Source organism: Carassius gibelio, chromosome A16, assembly GCF_023724105.1.
Source record: "Carassius gibelio isolate Cgi1373 ecotype wild population from Czech Republic chromosome A16, carGib1.2-hapl.c, whole genome shotgun sequence".
NCBI classification, from domain to species: domain Eukaryota; kingdom Metazoa; phylum Chordata; class Actinopteri; order Cypriniformes; family Cyprinidae; genus Carassius; species Carassius gibelio.
The window spans coordinates 2,015,514-2,034,955 of NC_068386.1; the positions used below are offsets into that span (position 1 = coordinate 2,015,514).

Genomic DNA, 19,442 nt, shown 5'->3' on the forward strand with positions numbered 1-19,442 from the left:
ACCGGCCCCGCCCCACTCGTCACATACCCCCATCGCTCCTCGCAGGCCGGGGGGTACCCTCGAGACTGCACTCTACTCCCCCCCTCCCTCCGGATCTTTCACGGTACCTGCGGGAACCTGGGGGTAGGACAGGGTCTCGACCTGACTGAAGTTCATCGTCATTACTGACTTGGGCAAATGCTAACATTCAATGGCATTTTGAAGGCAAAGAGACACCGTGACGAGAACCTGAGGCCCATCGTTGTACCATTCATCCACGACCATCACCTAATGTTGCAGCATGATAATGCATGGCCTCATGTTGCAAGGATCTGTACACAATTGCTGAAAGCTGAAAACATCCCAGTTCTTACATGACCAGCATACTCATGTCACCAATTGAGCATGTTTGGGATGCTCTGGATCTGCGTATATGACAGCGTGTTCCAGTACCTGCCAATATCCAGCAACTTCACACACCCATTGAAGAGGAGTGGACCAACATCCCACAGGCCACATTCAACAACCTGATCAACTGTCAAGTCAAGTCACCTTTATTTATATAGTGCTTTAAACAAAAAGGATTGCGTCAAAGCAATTGAACAGCATTAATTAGGAAAACAATGTGTCAATGATGCAAAATGACAGTTAAAGGCAGTTCATCATTGAATTCAGTGATTTCATCATCTCAGTTCAGTTTAAATAGTATCTGTGCAATCATTTGCAATCAAATCAACGATATTGCTGTAAATTAAGTGACCCCAACTAAGCAAGCCAGAGGCGACAGAGACAAGGAACCGAAACTCCATCGGTGACAGAATGGAGAAAAAAACCTTTGGAGAAACCAGGCTCAGTTTGGGGGCCAGTTCTCCTCTGACCAGACGAAACAAGTCGTTCAATTCCAGGCTTCACCAATGTCAGATTGTGCAAAAGAATCATCTGTTTCCTGTGGTCTTGTCCCGCCGGTCGTTTGAGACAAGGTCTTTACAGGGGATCTTTCCGCTGTCTTTCAGGGCTGTAGAAGTCCTCTCTAGGTGCTGATCCACCATCTGGTCTGGATTCGTACTGGATCTGGGTGACTGCAGTGACCCTCTGGATACAGACTGGATCTGGTGGCTACGTTGACCTCGGAATAAGAGAGAAACAGACTAATATTAGCGTAGATGCTGTGCTTCTTCATTCTTCTATTGAAGAAGATGTGTTGCATTGCATGAGACAAATGGTGGTCACACCAGATACTGACTGGTTTTCGGATTCCCCCAGACATGTAAACTGTTTAATATGATATGATATAGTAATTTGTGATAAACGTTAGAAATATTCCAGAAATAATTTTCTCACCACAATTACTGTAGCTACTCTGTTCTGAACATCAAATATTTTGTTTGTCCATCAAATGTATTAAAATGGTTTAATGATTTGATGCACCCTTGGCACAAGCACAACTACGCACTGGAGAACTGTTATTACCTCTAACATCCTCTAACCAGCCCAGACATAATGCAAATGGATTTTTGTGATGTTGAATTTATCTGATTGTTCACGAGTTGAACCCTCTTGTATCTGTGTTCTGTTTGAATTTAGAACTTCTAGCCTTGCCACCAGTTACTATGAAAGTATATGTTTTGGCTGCTTTTTCTCCAGAAAGCTGATCTCTAGCAATGTGTCATTTGTAATTGATCATTTGTTGGTAAAGGGTGAGAGACCTGGCCATCTATCGTAATTGGTGTCAAAGAGGCAGGTGTGGCTTGCTGAGTTTATTGAATTACACAGATATCAGGATTAAAAATGACAAACTGTGAATAGTACAAATTTGATTTATCGTTCCTGCATTCCTGTTCTTTTATGATGAAGGCGTAAAATGAAGACTGAATCATTCAGTTTACGTTTGATGGTCTTTCTAGTGAATACATATTTCAATATATAATAATAGAAGTGTTCATTCTTATTTTACAAGAAGGCTGGACATGGATTAATAGATTAGGGCGAGGCTTCATTTATTAGACTCAGTCCCACACCGACTGATTCATTCGCCTCAGTCACGCAGGGAAACTTCTTCATTTCTGCTGAATATTCCAGGTAATACTTTTACTGAACTCTGTTTGTTAGAGGAGCTTCTCTGTATGCAGTTTAGATCTGTCCACCTTCAAATCTGCTGTTATTTAAACTATTGTTATTTCTTACACAGCTTGTGAAAATGGAGCGTTTATCTGCAGCAAACACACAGTTCTCTCTAAACCTGTTCAAGAAGATCAGCGGAGGAAACGCATCAGGAAATGTCTTCTACTCTCCGATCAGCATCTCTTCAGCTCTGGCCATGGTGTCGCTCGGAGCAAAAGGAAACACAGCAGAGCAGATGTTTAAGGTGATTTCACACTTATGCATTTTTTATGGCCAGGTGTTCAGAATTAAAACTGCATTTATATACAATAATGCTGTGTAGGTTTTGGGCTTTAACAATCCTGCCAAACCCGATGCTGCGATTCAAGTTACTCATCAACAAGCCCAGAAGCCCCAGATGCCCTGCGGTGTCAAGGGTCAACATGAACCACCAATGATGCAACAGACCCAAAACTTGGAACAGGTTCAGAATGAGTATTCACATGAAACACGTTAAATGTATTTGCTCTAATAGTGTGTGTAGTCTTGGGGAATTAATTTGATATTTTTTATGTAAACAGAAATCTCCTGCTCAGCAAACATCTGGACAAAAAACTGAGGACCAAATTCATTCCAGCTTCAACAAGCTCATGAGTGAACTGAAGAAACCAGGAGCGCCGTATGTGTTGAGTCTCGCCAACCGTCTCTACGGAGAACAATCCTACCAGTTTGTCGAGGTAAGACTCAAAGAAAATAATTCAATGTTTGCTTGTGGTATTAAAGAACAAAGTTCTGGAAATCGTCTCTAATTCAATCGATTTGCTTTGTTACAGAAATTCCTCAATGATGCAAAAAAATACTATGAAGCCGGACTGGAGAAGGTGGACTTTAAGAAGAAATCAGAGTCTGCGCGAGTCAACATCAACAAATGGGTGGAGAAAAACACTCAAGGTGAAAACCAGCATGAACTTATTCAGAATTTTTAAGATACTCTACAAGTAAAAATTATTTGATTTTTTTTCCCTGCACTTTAAGACATTAAGGACAATGTTCAGCTTTACAGGTTTCTTGAGTTGAGCTACCTAGCTAACAAAAATATATTCTAAGAATATTTTGCTAACATTCCCTTAAAAAAGTTATTTCACAATGTTCTCTGAATGTTCAAAACTGTTAAAAACTATTTAAAAAGTAAAGGAACATTCCATTTTGAAAACATCTCTGAACATTCTGAAACACATAGTAACATTTTAAAAGTCAAAATTTAAAACAACAACAACAAAAAACTTAGATGAATGTCCATCTAAAATGCTTCAGGAAAAACAAATTGAGTATATGTTGAGGGAACCTTTGCTAGAGAGCATTCACAGTTATCTCTTTGGAGTTTAAAGTTTTGATATACTTTGATAGCAGATTTAAATTAAGCAACATTTTTGGTCTTTAAGTTAATTTCCATAACAACGCTGTCATGAGCTTTGAGACAGATGCTTTAACAGTATTTTTGGTGATTTATTTGTGATATTCATATGTGAATAGTTTCAAACCAATGCCTAAACTGGAAAATGTCCATTTTAATTTCAGAGAAGATCAAGGACTTGCTCCCACAGGGATCCATCAGTGACTTGACAAAACTGGTCTTGGTGAACGCTATCTACTTCAAGGCGAACTGGGAGAAGAAATTCCCAAAGGAAGCCACCAGAGATGGACAGTTTAAGCTGAACAAGGTGAGATGCTCTTTTTTTATATTTTAAGCAGTCATGAAATATGAGTTGTGACATATTCCTATTGATGCTTTCCAGACTCGAACTAAACCAGTGAAGATGATGTATCAGGAATCAAAGTTTCCTCTGGGCTTTATCCCAGAGTTGAACAGTCAGGTTCTGGAGCTGCCGTATGTTGGGAAGAATCTCAGTATGTTGATCATCCTTCCGAATGAGATTCAAGACCAAACCACTGGCCTTCAGAAGGTGAGACTGCTCTGTTTCTGCTGCTATATATAGTATATGGTGTTAGGGTTAGGGTTAGGGTTAGGGTTCAATATATGAAATTGCTTAAGCCTATAAATCCAACATCATATTTGTTTAGCTAATTTATAAAGCCTTTTTTTCATGAAAAAAGTGTTGTACACAAACAACTGCATTCCTTCTGTCATCCGACTGATAGTTTATACTTGTTGACAACTAATAGACCTTTTAGTATCATTTTGGAGACTTCCACCTTTAGCACGTTACATGTGTGATTTGCTGAACACCAACAAATTAAGAAGATATATTGATCAGTATGACCACACATACTGCAAATAATCACAACAAAACCAAATGTAGAAATGAGCTGCAAATACACACAGACACATCTGAATTTTTTTTCCTTTTTGAGAAACATGCTTATCAAAGTCTATTCAGAAAGGTGATATTTTTGTTTATGTTAACATCCTGGTCATATGACTCCTTAGATTTTGGATATTATTAGCCTAAATAAGCTGATTACTGTGACTGGGAAGCATTGTGTAAGCTGCTAACTTACTTTTTCTTTTTTACTTTATTAACCATAGTTTAACCATGGTATTGTGGTTATACAAATAGTAATCAATACACCAAAAACATGGTTACTGCACCTTGACTATGATAAAACTATGGTTAATTTTCCTAAGGGTTGTTGGGGACCCCTTGAAAAATGTCTATTGTATTCTGTGCTACTTGCAATGCTTTTCTGTATTTGGTGCGTTGTGAGTATTTGCATTTGTCAAACTGATGAAGATGTTTTCTTAATTTGCTGGTGCTTTTTCTATTTGCATGTGTTTTGTGAAGTTGCAGTGACTTTAGCTCTCTTGGTCACCGTAAAAGTTACATGATTAGTGCTGCATAAATGTATAAGTTATTGAAGAGTTGTGTTCGAGTTACTATTACATGACTTGGATTTTGTATAATTTGACTTGCATTATGTATTCGATCTATCCGAACACAAAAATGATCACATCATTGATGCTGTACAAGCAGACCTCAATTCATATTCAAAGACACATGACCATTAACACGACTCTCTTATGCAGCTTGAAAAGACGCTGACCTACGAGAAGCTCATGGAGTGGACCAAACCCAGCAAGATGCTTCAAGAGCAAGTTGAAGTTTCTCTGCCCAGATTCAAGATGGAGGAAACCTATGACATGAAGAGTCTTCTGATCAGCATGGGGATGGAGGATGTTTTTAATGAGCAGAAGGTGAATCTTTCAGGCATGTCACTCAACAACGACCTGGTGGTGACAAAGGTGATTCATAAAGCCTTCGTTGAAGTAAACGAGGAAGGAACCGAAGCGGCTGGAGCCACCGGCGTCGTTATCGAAGGATTCTCAATGCCATTACCCCCGAAAACCTTTATTGCAGACCATCCCTTCCTTTTCTTCATCCGTCATAATCCCTCCAACAGCATTCTGTTTTATGGACGCTTCTGTTCTCCTTAAAGATGGTAATGACTGTGTGATAATACAGACTTTGTGTGTTTCTATGATGTTCCTCTGATAAATAAAGTCTCTATATATACTCAAGTTCAATCAGTTATTTAATAAAGTACATAAATAATAGAGTACTGAGTTCTGAGCAGGCTACAGAATGGAAAAACATCCATATGTTTTTGGCAATAATTTGATTAACATTTTTATGCTTCTAATAGGTTGCTTTATACAAGGAAAAAAAATTCTAAGACTCCCAAACCATTTTGGTTATACATTGAATTTATTGTTATTAATGATAGTGAACAAACCCATGAACAGAAAAATGGATTCACATCTCTTGTGATAGAGTTGAAGAAAAAAATAAGTCTCTAAATTCATTTGATTATTTATATACAGTCAGGAATGGATGTAAAAACATGAAAATGTATTTAAAATAAATGTGGCATGCACACTTTATCGCCTTTTGTCCCCACAAAAGCTAGATCACCTTGTCATGATGTTAAAGTAATGCATATCTTATACTGTATATGAATAATCATTTCACGCATTTTGTATGCTTTATACACAGTAAAATAGCAAGCTGACTAAATATGGCTGTGAATGTTTATATGGTTGTCAATGAATGGGAACCAACATTTTATTCCAAATTAAATATCTTCAATACATTTTGGCTTTCCAAAATGTTTTTTTTTTTTTAAATTATTATTATTATTCTGGTGTCTTCTGTGATTCCTGTTCTTTCTGACAGCAAGGCACTTCAATTGGAAAGCAGCATTATTGTTGATACAAGAAATCAGCTGATTAATAAAGAGGTTGACTGGCAAAATGCTAAAATAACAAACTTACATGTTCATACTTTTATTTTTCAAATGCATTTAGATACAAAATACTGTTTTGTATTTCTAATAAGTATTTTACATGCATTCATCTAAAATACTGCCCATCCCTGTAGTACATAATAGGCTTATATTTATATATAATTATATAATTATGTCAGATAAGGAAAAGGTGTTTTATGAGGCATGCATCATGACCTGTTTTACACAACCGAACATCTGACATACCCACATAGTGAAATCTACACTTCACTACATGATAAGAACTGTAAATAACTAAATGTCATTTAGAAGAGCAGTTGTGCTTGGGGTTTGTTGTTGAAGCATTATTATTTATCTAAAATGTTTCGCAGAGATGCCTAATTCCATCCTCAACAGCTGATCCGTTTTTGGTTTGTACAGACATTGTGATTAAACATGACTAATTGTAATTAATACAATTATGATTCATCTTTCTTGTATTCAGCTTTTGTTTCTTCACCTACATACTCCTAATTTACTGTAAAGAAAGAGTGAATTGCAGAATGAATCACTCAGTTTAAGTGCATCAATTAATATTAGAAACAGTAATTTGGACTTTACAGGAATGCCAGACTTGGATTAAAGGGTATTTGTTTTAGGGCGAGGCATCATTTATTAGACTGACACCAATAACTGTCCATTCATTCAGCTCAGACACACTCGGAAACTTCATCATTTCTGCTGATTATTCCAGGTAATGATGATAAAGAACTCTGTTAAATGTACTTTGCTGTATATTAAATGTACACCGTGTTATGCATTAGTGATTGAAACAGATGTAATAGAGTTAACAGCTTGTGTTGATGAATAAGAGGTGTCTTATTTCAAATCTGCTGTTATTTAAACTATTGTAATTTCTTGCACAGCTTGTGAAAATGGAGCGTCTATCTGCAGCAAACACCCAGTTCTCTCTAAACCTGTTCAAGAAGATCAGTGAAGGAAATGCAACAAAAAATGTCTTCTACTCTCCGATCAGCATCTCTTCAGCTCTGGCCATGGTGTCGCTCGGAGCGAAAGGAAACACAGCGTTGCAGATGTTTAAGGTGATCTCACACTTATGCATTTGTAAGAAAGTAAAAAGATTCAACAATTAATTGAGACATAAATGGAACAAATTTGAAAAAGGACGTTTTTTTTAAGAATCTTTTACATAGAAACATTCCATTGCACAAATTATTCTCTGGAGTTTTTTTAAATGTTCTTCAATCTAGGAAAAACTGTATTTATTTGAGCAGTGCATTCACAATAGATGTTGAACCTAACAGATTAGTTAAGTTGTCTTTATCAGTTCTGCTTCAACAACTCTGTGTAGGTCCTGGGCTTTACCAATCCTCCCAAACCCGGTGCTGCGACTCCAGCTCCACATGTTAAAGAGGACCAAATTCATTCCAGCTTCAACAAGCTCATGAGTGAACTGAAGAAACCCGGAGCGCCGTATGTGTTGAGTCTTGCCAACCGTCTTTACGGAGAACAATCCTACCAGTTTGTCGAGGTAAGACTCAAAGAAAATAATTCAATGTTTGTTAATGGGATTAAACGACAAGGCTCTGGAAGTATTCACCTCAGTAGGTTTGCTCTGTTACAGAAATTCCTCAATGACACAAAAACATACTATAAAGCTGAACTGGAGGAGGTGGACTTCAAGAAGAAATCAGAGGCTGCGCGTGTCAACATCAACAAATGGGTGGAGAAAAACACTCAAGGTGAAAACCAGCTTTAATGTGTTTATCTGCACTTTAGGTTGAGCAAAATGTTTCCAAAGACCATGTTTGGCTTGATAACTCCATGAGTTTAATTATTAAAGGTCCCGTTATTCGCGCTTTTTTCAAGCTTTGATTGTGTTTACGGTGTACAAAATAACATGTGTTCATGTTTCGCGTGTAAAAAAACACAGTATTTTTCACACAATTCACCTATCTGTATACCGCTGTTTTCACTGTCATAAAAACAGGCTGATGACTTCCTTGTTCTATAAAGTCCCTCCTTCAGAAATACATAACGAGTTCTGATTGGGCCAGCGGTTCCTGTGCTGTGATTCGACAGCAGCTAAGAGCACACGGCCCTCCTGCTAACGTGTTTGGGCTAGAACGCACGTGCTGGAGATGTATTTATAATCACAGGAGCGTTTTTACTGACGAGATGCGCATGAAAATCGCATTCGTTTTTTTTGCACAGCCCTAACATCTAGTTAACAAAGCTAAACAGCGTTGCCCTTTGTGTAGTAAGTTACAGAAACTGTTAAACGCACCAACTTAAATAATAAAATACACTTACCGGTTGTGGTCCATAAACAACGCCTTCTCCAGACAAAGAGGGAACTGCTCCAACTTTCTGGAATAATCTTTGTGCGAATCCAAACACAAACTCAACTCTTCCTCTTCTACGTCGCACAACAAGACCACGCCCCCTTTTTGTGTATTCATGTGGGCGGAGGTTAGTCAAAAAACTGTTTTAGTGACGTCATTCCTGCAGGAACTAGAGGGGTGTAGTACAAACGGGTCGTTTTTTGTAGGCGAATTCTGTTAAATCAAATATCTCGCTTGGCATTGAACTTTGAGCTTTAGAATTTTACAGATATTATTTATACTCTAACAACAACATTACACACTAACTAAAGTTTAAAACATGGGATCACGAAGAAGGGGACCTTTAAATAATCTGTCTCAAAGCTCACAACTCAGAATCGTGAACTTAATAGCTAAATAAAATGTCACTGTTTCATTCACTTAATACTTAAGTTTAACTTAATACTGCTAACAAAATCAAATATATAACAAAACTTTAAACTCCAAAAGACTAGTCTAGACCTAAGTAGAGATGAAATTGAGTTATGTGTGAATCAGTTCAAACCAATGCTCAAAATGAAAAATGTCAAAATTGTGAATTTTAGAAAAGATCAAGAACTTGTTGCCACAAGGAAGTGTCAATGATGCAACAAAACTGGTCTTGGTGAACGCCATCTACTTCAAGGGGAACTGGGAGAAGAAATTCCCAAAGGAAGCCACCAGAGATGGACAGTTTAAGCTTAACAAAGTAAGCTCTTTTTTTAAATATTCTTAACAGTCATGAAATAAAGAGGACTTGTGACATCTTTGATGCTTTGCAGGCTCAAACTAAACCAGTGAAGATGATGTATCAGGAATCAAAGTTTCCTCTGGGCTTTATCCCAGAGATGAACAGTCAGGTTCTGGAGCTGCCGTATGTCGGGAAGAATCTCAGTATGTTGATCATCCTTCCGAACAAGATTCAAGACGAAACCACTGGCCTTCAGAAGGTGAGATGGCACAGATATGGTGTTTTTCATTATTTGGGATTGTCAGTTAATGCTGCATTAATATATAAGTCACTGAAGAATCTGTATGACTGTATGCATCATTAATGTATTTGTAAATGAAAAACAATTAACAAGACTCTCTTATTATCCAGCTTGAAAAGGCACTGACCTACGAGAAGCTCATGGAGTGGACCAAACCCAACAAGATGCTTCAAGAGCAAGTTCAAGTATCTCTGCCCAGATTCAAGATGGAGGAAAGCTATGACATGAAGAGTCTTCTGATCAGCATGGGGATGGAGGATGTTTTTGACCTGCAGAAGGTGAATCTTTCAGGCATGTCGCCCAACAATGACCTGGTGGTGTCGAAGGTGATTCATAAAGCCTTCGTTGAAGTAAACGAGGAAGGAACCGAAGCGGCTGCAGCCACCGGCGTCGTTATCCTTGGTGCGACAGCTTTAAAACCAGAAGACCCAAAAATCTTTATTGCAGACCATCCCTTCCTTTTCTTCATCCGACACAATCCCTCCAACAGCATTCTGTTTTACGGACGCTTCTGTTCTCCTTAGAGATATTAATGATGAAGTGATGATTCTAGCTGCATGTGTTCCTCTAATAAATAAAGTTGTAATTAGAGTGAAGTACATTTAAAAATGCTCATAATCATATTACCGTATTTTCCGGACTATAAGTCACACTTTTGGCTGTTTGGCTGGTCCTGCGACTTATAGTCAGGAGCAACTTATTTTTTTTATTTATTAATTTGACATGAACCAAGAGAAAACATTACCGTCTCCAGCCGCCAGAGGGCGCTCTATGCTGTTCAGTTCTCCTGTAGTCTACACTGAAGACATAGAGCGCCCTCTCGTGGCTGGAGACGGTAATGTTTTCTCTTGGTTCTAAATAAATGTGACTTATAGTCCAGTGCGGCTTATATATGTTTTTTTCCTCATCATTATGTATTTTTGGACTAATGCGACTTATAGTCTGAAAAATACGGGTTGTTACTTTTTATGGATTATATCATTACATATTATTCACACAATGGCAGTAAATTCGTATTTCAATTAATCGATTTGCCCTAATTCTTCTTTTTTCTCTTATAAATTTTCCTTTCTAAATATCGTACTGTGTGTCATACCGTTTAGTTTGAACTATATTCACAAATGTCACAAAATGTTGCAAACCATGTAATGCAGGGATTTCCCTTTTTTTTCTTAAAATATTTATCGTCAGTAGTTCTTATACTATAGCTTCTGTCATGATGATTTATGACTTTGACCTTTGACCTTTTGACAGGTTGAACTTCCGGTAACCTTATGATGGATGGGCGGGACAAATGAGATCAAGGGTTAACCTATGACCTTCCCACGCATCGATCATGCGTTTTTGACAGAAAGTTTTACCCTATTGACCTAATTAGTTTTAAATCATGGTTTTGACGGCTAGTTTAAACGGAAGATGAAAGACTCCTCACGCATCGATCATGCGGTTTTGACAGAAAGTTTTACCCTATTGACCTGTTAGTTCTAAGTTAAAACGGTATATGAAAGACTCCCCAATCATCGATCATGTGGTTTTGACAGAAAGTTTTACCCTATTGACCGTTAGTTTGTTTGAAGTCTGTGCCAGATAAATTGTTTGAAGTTTGTGTCAGTTAGGTTGTTTGAACTCTGTGTCAGTTAGTTTGTTTGAAGTTTATCACAGTTATACGGTTATGTGTGTGTGTGTGTGTGTGTGTGTGGTTATACGGTTTCTCCCCCTCCCATTACGTTTATGAGCGGTGTATAAATGGGGTCTGTGTGTTCTACATTTATATATATAAAACATCCTATAATTTATATATATAAAACAATTAAAGATTGAAAAACATTTCAGTTATATAATTTATATAATCTAAAACACATTTTAATTATTTCACATTTATATATATATAAAACATTATATAATTTATATAATCTAAAACACATTTTAGTTATTTAACATTTATATATAAAACATTATATAATTTATATAATCTAAAACACATTTTAATTATTTCACATTTATATATATAAAACATTATATAGTTTATATAATATACATAATCTAAAAACAATTTAACTAAGGTTGAAAAAACATTCCGTTCTTTTTAAAAAAAAGGTTATAAATTAAACCGTATAAAAAAATATACTGAAACCGACTGTTTCAGATAAAACAAGATCTTTTTTTTCTTTTTTTTTTTTTTTAGAGAGCAGGAAAGAGATGTTTTCACACACCTTTGATCCTGACCCTCTGTGTCCCCACTGTCTGCGTTTGCACGCCACAGTGCACACTCGTCGGAATTTACTAACCAATCATAATATCTTCAAAGCCATTTTTAATTAAAACCAAACGTATCTCACGCGGGAGTACCATGTTTTTGACAGTTTTCTGACGGTTCACCTATGAATTACGGTTGGTGCACGGCTAGCATCTCTTGTACCCCTCTCTCTCTCTCCCTCTCTCTCCCTCTAATGCCTGTGTACACACATTCGTCTCCAAGTCTTATTTTCTTCTTTTAATGAATATAAACACATTATACATTCACAAACAATATAAAACAAAACATTTACATTAGTTTTGTTCATCACTAAAAATATACATTTTACCAGGATCGGGGAAAAATATATAACTGAACAGAATGAAGAATATGGTCTATTGAGGAACCCGGACGTGTCATTGACACAATTCAGTTAAATTCATTTCACATTATTTGTTGCAAGACATTTTCTATATTATATTTAAAACCTTTTATATCCATCTTTATATCATATCTTTTTCAAAAAGCTGTTTAATTATTTATTTTAACCGTACACCTACAGTACCACCATACAATAAAATGCTGCATGCACGTACACTTTTAAGCGATCTGAATTATGACTAGCCTATAAATTTCATCATAAGCCACACGTACCTTGTTATATCACTATAATATCCACGGCGCTATACAAATTTGTATTCTGATAAACCATATAAACAAGCGGACATACGCGTGGACATATCAAGTTAAAAAGAGATTTATCTCTATTTTAAACAATATTAAATTATATATGACGGCATGTTACTAAACCGGAACATACATTTTAAACAAGTATTCATCGTTTTATAAAACACATCGCAGTAACAGACATGTTACTAAACCAAAACAAATAATTTTATCATACATTTTTTTTAATCATGTATTCAATCAATACTTATACAACATATACAAACACATTTTAAACATATTTTAAACAAAAACTAATCATAAACGCAGCCTTCTCAAAATTACAGACATGTACAATCATGCTGATCACATATTATGGGATATTCAGACTTTTAGCCACTAATACGTTTTAGGATAATGAAAAACACCAACGTCTGAGGGGTGTCAAAATATCTCCAGTCCCCAAAACCCACTCAGACTCCAGGGGTTAAAGAATATGAAAATAAATAATTATATAATGACATCGGGCTACTAAAGCAATTCATTAAACAAAAAAAGGTATTCAACATTTAAGTTAATCAAACTTATAAAACACACCATACTCTTCTTTTTTTTAAAAGATAACTTATTTTAAATGTGATAGCATAGTATATATACAATAAACATTTCTGATGATACATATAAAAAATTATCCCTTACAGTCTTAGACCGGTGAGAGATGTCCAAACATGAATGAAATATCCCCAAAATAAAATAATACGACTTAAAAAATAAAATAAAAATGATTAAATCATAAACAGAATCTCACAGGTCCTCGTAGTGAAATGTATGTGAGACCCGAGGGGCTGCTTCACACACACCCCGCACAGGCGAGGGTGGAGTTCCAGACCGCATGATCTAAGTCAATGGTGTACATTATTTCAAAGCTAACATTAATGTTTTTTAATAATCAGTACCCCCAGTACATCTGATGTCCGTTGATTCTTAATTCAACAAAATTATAATATATATTACCTAAAATATTTTATATTTTTATATAATATTATATAATAAAAAATTATTTATATCATATTATATCATATATCATATATATGATTATATTATATTAGATGCGTCATGCATTAATCACTTTAGATTCTTTAAAGTTCTTATTTTTAGCACCATCTTCAAAGTTTTCATACCATCTCTCTCTCTCTCTCTCCCTCACACCCACACACACACACACACACACACACACACACACTCTCCCCCCTCTCTCTCACACACACACACACTCTCTCTCTCTCTCTCTCTCTCTCTCTCTCTATCTCTCTCTCTCTCTCACACACACACACACACACACTCTCTTTCTCTCTCCCTTTCCCTCTCCCTCTCTCTCTCTCTCTCTCTCTCTCTCTCTCACACACACACACACACACACACACAATGAAACATGAAGCCAAAGTCTTTCTGTATGTTTTTTAAAAATAAAACTTAAAATATTGATTTTGCTTTAAATCTATGCTGAGGAGCTCGTTTGTTTGTCACAGTATAGACTGTGAAGTTTAGATGAAGTTGCTTTATCTTTTAGAAGAAAGACCCTCGATCGTATTCAACCATTAAAGATGGTTCAGGAAAGACCCACGCGTCCTAGAGATGTAATTTATGTGCGTTGCTACGGTCGTAAACCTTTCACATATCCACGGTACTTTCAGACACAGAGCAGGAAAGACATTTGCAGGCCCTCTGCTTAGCCGTCCCAAAATACCTCCATTTAAAAGCAAAAATATTAAAATGACCGCCTGTACATCTAACAGGCTGTAGTTCTATTTTATATGTTTTGTATTAAAAGTACTTACTTTTGTATTTAAATCTTTATTTAAAACAATATATTTAACCGACAGTATCCCCCCAACGTGTGTTTTCCATCAGTTGTTTGCCCTTCAGCCTTATTACGTAGTGCTTTTTATTTAGCCTACTGTAAGATCCCTTTACAATAGTCTAATGAAAGTTAACTTTTCTTAAAGTTTATAGTTGTATTTTACTGTATCCCCATCCTTCTATCCTGTAGATTGTATGCGTACTGTAAAATAACAAATATACATCTTGCTTAAAGTCACTAAAATAATTACACCTACAATTTGAAATGTGTTTAAACACATTGTGTGTCACTAAAGCAAGGCACACCGTCTATCGTCTTTTTTTTTAAATAACCGATGACCGTCATCGTCTCTTCATATAATTTATCCACCCGAGTGCTTTTCTCACACGAGTAGAAAACTCTCTTTTGGATGTGTTTGGCAGAAACATAATTTCTACATCAGAAAATTTTTTAAATGTACGCTGAACTTTTCTCATTCGACAGAAATACTATTTTCAAATTATTTACCCGGCCTATAACACTCGGTGTAAATGTTCTTACCTAGAACAGAAAACATACGCTTTGACTATTTTGTAGGCATCGTATGATGTTAAATGGTTTACAAAAAAAAAAAAAAAAAAAAAAAAAACTGTAATCACCGGCAGCTGTGATTTTCAAAATGAAAGAAATGTACGAGCTAAGGATGTTTCAACTATTATCATCATATCCCTTTGATCCGATAAAGCGGTAATTAATTTTCTATGCCAGTGAAACAATATACAGTTCTCATACTATTTGTGTAAATAGCTGTGCTAAAACATTTATGACTATTTTAGCGCAGGCCAACAGATCATGTCAAGGGTGTTTCACATCTAAGAATCACAATGTTTTGTAAATGACATTTTTCTTACACCTCGAGATTTAGCCGTATCAAGATTTTGGACGGCCTTTCGTGTATTCGAGCGACCAAATCACTAAGAAAGAGAGTATAGCGAGAAAACGTACGTTTACAACGCATATAGAATTCAGAATACAATTGTTAAAGTATTTTTTTTTGTTAAATGTTGATTTGTAAATGATATTTTTATTACTTCCGTTAGATTTAGTCATCGTGTTCGGATAGCCGATGACGCAAATCACATTTTGTTTTAAGACTCCTGTAAGTCCATGCCAACTCTCGCGCGGGAAGGAGAGCGGGGTGAGCGCATTCTATTCATTTAAGAAAAATGATTAAACATTTGACCTAACTTTTTTATTATTTTGACAAAACAAAACACGACGACATTAAACAATGTAATCAGTTCCTACGGCCATCTTCTTCGATTCAAATAAAGCAACATCTCTAGTGTACGTATGTATGTGCTAAACATCTTTGCTTCTCCACTTCTCCAGATTTGTTAGATGGGCTACCGTTGTAATACAAACACATTTGAGAACTACGACGTTCTCACTTTTGTAACGGTTATAGAAAAATGCCGTACACACTTTTGCATTTCATAATTCAGTGATTTTAGCTGTAATGAGCACATAAGACAAAAATTGTCAACGTGTGACTCGTAAACATGTATCATTTTATTTATTCATTTATTTTTACCAGAGATAGTCGACCGATCTGTTGACACGTTGTTTTGCAGTTTTCTGATGAAGAGTTTTCCCTGACTGCGGTCAAACATACACTGCCTGTGCATAGGAATTTTACAGCATGACAATATTGCCCCTACATCTAGAGCTCTTGTTCATATAGCGATGACCACATTCACATTGTTTCAGCATTTGCCGCTTTACATTAAAGAGTAGGCCTATGCGTACTCCCCTTTGGTCATAAGCATTATCATCTACCGTGTGCTGAGACGTTTCTGCTTTGTCCACTTTTGACGGATTTGCTAGAGGGACTATATCACCTTGTTGTAACGTGATTACGTTTAAGATCCATAAGATTGCACTACATTCAGCTGAAAAGGTTATAGATATAGTCTTTTATACAGGAAATGTGTATCAGAATAACAATTACCTAATAGTGAAATCCACTCTTCTAAACTATTGTGAAACTTTTAATGTTGATCCGGCCCACCAGCCGTGTATCTTTTTCATTGTTTTTTAGATAAAGACTGTTCTCAGAGTTTGGTCAAACAGACAAAAACATGAACAAAATAGAGTACAAGATGATTAAATGATTGTCAAGAGAGTGTTTAAACTGAGATTGTGATACACTTTAGAGCTTCTTCTGGTCTACCTGTGTCACAAAGACAAATAATAGCCACTACCTCGACTTTTAAAATGAGCCTTACCATCTTCTGTTATGACTCTTATACTTAATACAAACCCATCTACTACACTAAAGTTAGACATTAAAAGTCATGGATGTCATGGATGTTGTACTTTCATCGTATGCGTCTCTAAACAGTACTTCAATAAATAAACCGCTGTTGATAAGTCGTTCATTTAAGTGGAGGGCGGGATGATTTTAACCTTCTTTAGTCATTCGTCGCGCTTAAGGTCTGATCCGGGAAACCGCACAACGACTGGAACTGCGCTGTCACGTCTAAATAATCCGCTCTTCTTTAAGAAAACCGCGAGGCGAGCAGTTTCTGACATCTATTAATTCACTTCATTTTTTTCACCACCGCAAATGTTTTGTTTAGCATACATGTTAGTTTTAGTCAGTTACATAGGTGTCACGCATGAAGTTTATAGTTATTTTAAATAATTATGATAGAGTTACAGGTTTAGGTTAGTGGGGTGCCTGTAAGCGGTGACCACTTCGAGCATCGGAGACGACGGTGTTACTCAAACAGCCCATATCTTTATCTTTTAACAAATCTATCGTATTACGCGTTACTAAGACAAAATCTGTAACAGCGTTCATTAATATGTTGAAATGAAAATAAACATACAAAACTTTATAATGACCGTATAGCCTAACACCGCATTGACAAATGTTTGTTCTAACGCTTTTGCCCAAAAATTGCTAAATTTCTTAACGGACGCTAGAGAGAACTATAAACCGAACACTTTCTTATCGCATTACGCTAAGAAACTGCACATGGTTAAAGCTATTACACCATAAACTGTCTAAAGTTGTTAATGTACAAGCACAGTAAATTTGTGTGTGATGTTAGTCGCTAAACATTATGGTTTCGCCATACATGAAATTATTGAAACCGTCGTCAATTTCATAGTAGAACAAAACTTGAGGGCCTGCCGAGATTTTCTTTTTTGGCTAGATAACTTGTGATGTCATGTCATCCCTATTGTTTGTAATTACAATTTGATCACTTTCTTCATTACTTCATTGTAAATTCAACGCTGTTTTGTTGAAATAAAAGTTTGAATCCTCTCATCGGATATTCTTTCTCAGAGTTCATTTTTTTAATGATTTAGCACATGTCCGAAGAGTCTAACAAATGAGTATACTGTCGCGGATACTCTAACAGGAGTAGATGTAAGAGAACTATGAAGAAACAAACTTGTATCTGATATAAACTAGGATAGGATAATGATATAACGTAAAATATATTTTATGAAATCGAGCAGATTCACAGAGATATAGCGACGTATGAACAAAGAGGTTGAAGGCCAAAACTAGAAAACAATCCGCGAGGCCTAGGAATAACGCTTAGTTGGTGAAAATAAGATAAGAATGCGAAAGTCCGTTTAAACAAATTGAAACAGAAAGAATGAGCAAAGTCCTGGAAGCGTGCGATTGTACTTGTTTAGATTAGATTAGATTCAACTTTATTGTCATTATGCAGAGTACAAGTACAGAGCTAATGAAATACAGTTAGCATCTAACCAGAAGTGCAAGAATATAGTGTTTTATATACATAAAAGTGCAGAGTAAGTAAAGCTATACAGAATATACAGTGTAGTTGCTATATACGATATTGATCAGAGTATATACAGAATATAAATATGAATGCAATGTAGGGATCGTATGTACATGATGAACGGAGCAATGAAGGATTATATATACATTATGAACAGCAGGAACGTGAGAACGACGGTAATAAATACAGTCGAATGAGTGTGCAAAAGTATTGTTGAACGATGTATTATATGCAAAAACAGTAGTGCAGTGATATTTTTTGTAGAAATAGTTTACTGTGCTTGTACATTAACAACTTTAGACAGTTTATGGTGTAATAGCTTTAACCATGTGCAGTTTCTTAGCGTAATGCGATGAGAAAGTGTGCGGTTTACAGTTCGCTCTAGCGTCCGTTAAGAAATTTAGCAATTTTTGGGCAAAAGCGTTAGAACAAACATTTGTCAATGCGGTGTTAGGCTATACGGTCATTATAAAGTTTTGTATGTTTATTTTCATTTCAAAATATTAATGAACGCTGTTACAGATTTTGTCTTAGTAACGCGTAATACGATAGATTTGTTAAAAGATAAAGATATGGGCTGTTTGAGTAACACCGTCGTCTCCGATGCTCGAAGTGGTCACCGCTTACAGGCACCCCACTAACCTAAACCTGTAACTCTATCATAATTATTTAAAATAACTATAAACTTCATGCGTGACACCTATGTAACTGACTAAAACTAACATGTATGCTAAACAAAACATTTGCGGTGGTGAAAAAAATGAAGTGAATTAATAGATGTCAGAAACTGCTCGCCTCGCGGTTTTCTTAAAGAAGAGCGGATTATTTAGACGTGACAGCGCAGTTCCAGTCGTTGTGCGGTTTCCCGGATCAGACCTTAAGCGCGACGAATGACTAAAGAAGGTTAAAATCATCCCGCCCTCCACTTAAATGAACGACTTATCAACAGCGGTTTATTTATTGAAGTACTGTTTAGAGACGCATACGATGAAAGTACAACATCCATGACATCCATGACTTTTAATGTCTAACTTTAGTGTAGTAGATGGGTTTGTATTAAGTATAAGAGTCATAACAGAAGATGGTAAGGCTCATTTTAAAAGTCGAGGTAGTGGCTATTATTTGTCTTTGTGACACAGGTAGACCAGAAGAAGCTCTAAAGTGTATCACAATCTC

General features: G+C 36.2%; 1 protein-coding gene across 10 annotated transcripts in view; it reads left to right on the forward strand.

Moving 5' to 3' along the window:
- The window catches only part of LOC128030329 (leukocyte elastase inhibitor), a 49,728-nt gene that overhangs the window by 13,492 nt on the left and 16,794 nt on the right, over positions 1-19,442 (forward strand). The window contains exons 1-9 of one of the 10 annotated variants that reach the window (XM_052617856.1): positions 1,959-2,058; positions 2,168-2,344; positions 2,423-2,563; positions 2,661-2,816; positions 2,913-3,030; positions 3,658-3,800; positions 3,876-4,043; positions 5,126-5,293; positions 9,976-10,244. In XM_052617856.1, coding sequence (XP_052473816.1) covers positions 2,177-2,344; positions 2,423-2,563; positions 2,661-2,816; positions 2,913-3,030; positions 3,658-3,800; positions 3,876-4,043; positions 5,126-5,293; positions 9,976-10,221 — 1,308 coding nt within the window. In that variant the 5' untranslated portion in view covers positions 1,959-2,058; positions 2,168-2,176 and the 3' untranslated portion in view covers positions 10,222-10,244. Of the gene's footprint in view, positions 1-1,958; positions 2,059-2,167; positions 2,345-2,422; positions 2,564-2,660; positions 2,817-2,912; positions 3,031-3,657; positions 3,801-3,875; positions 4,044-5,125; positions 5,557-7,256; positions 7,425-7,693; positions 7,874-7,966; positions 8,085-9,271; positions 9,415-9,487; positions 9,656-9,807; positions 10,245-19,442 lie in introns of those variants that run through there. The other 9 variants (XM_052617855.1, XM_052617862.1, XM_052617857.1 and 6 more) reach the window with 9 other exon arrangements.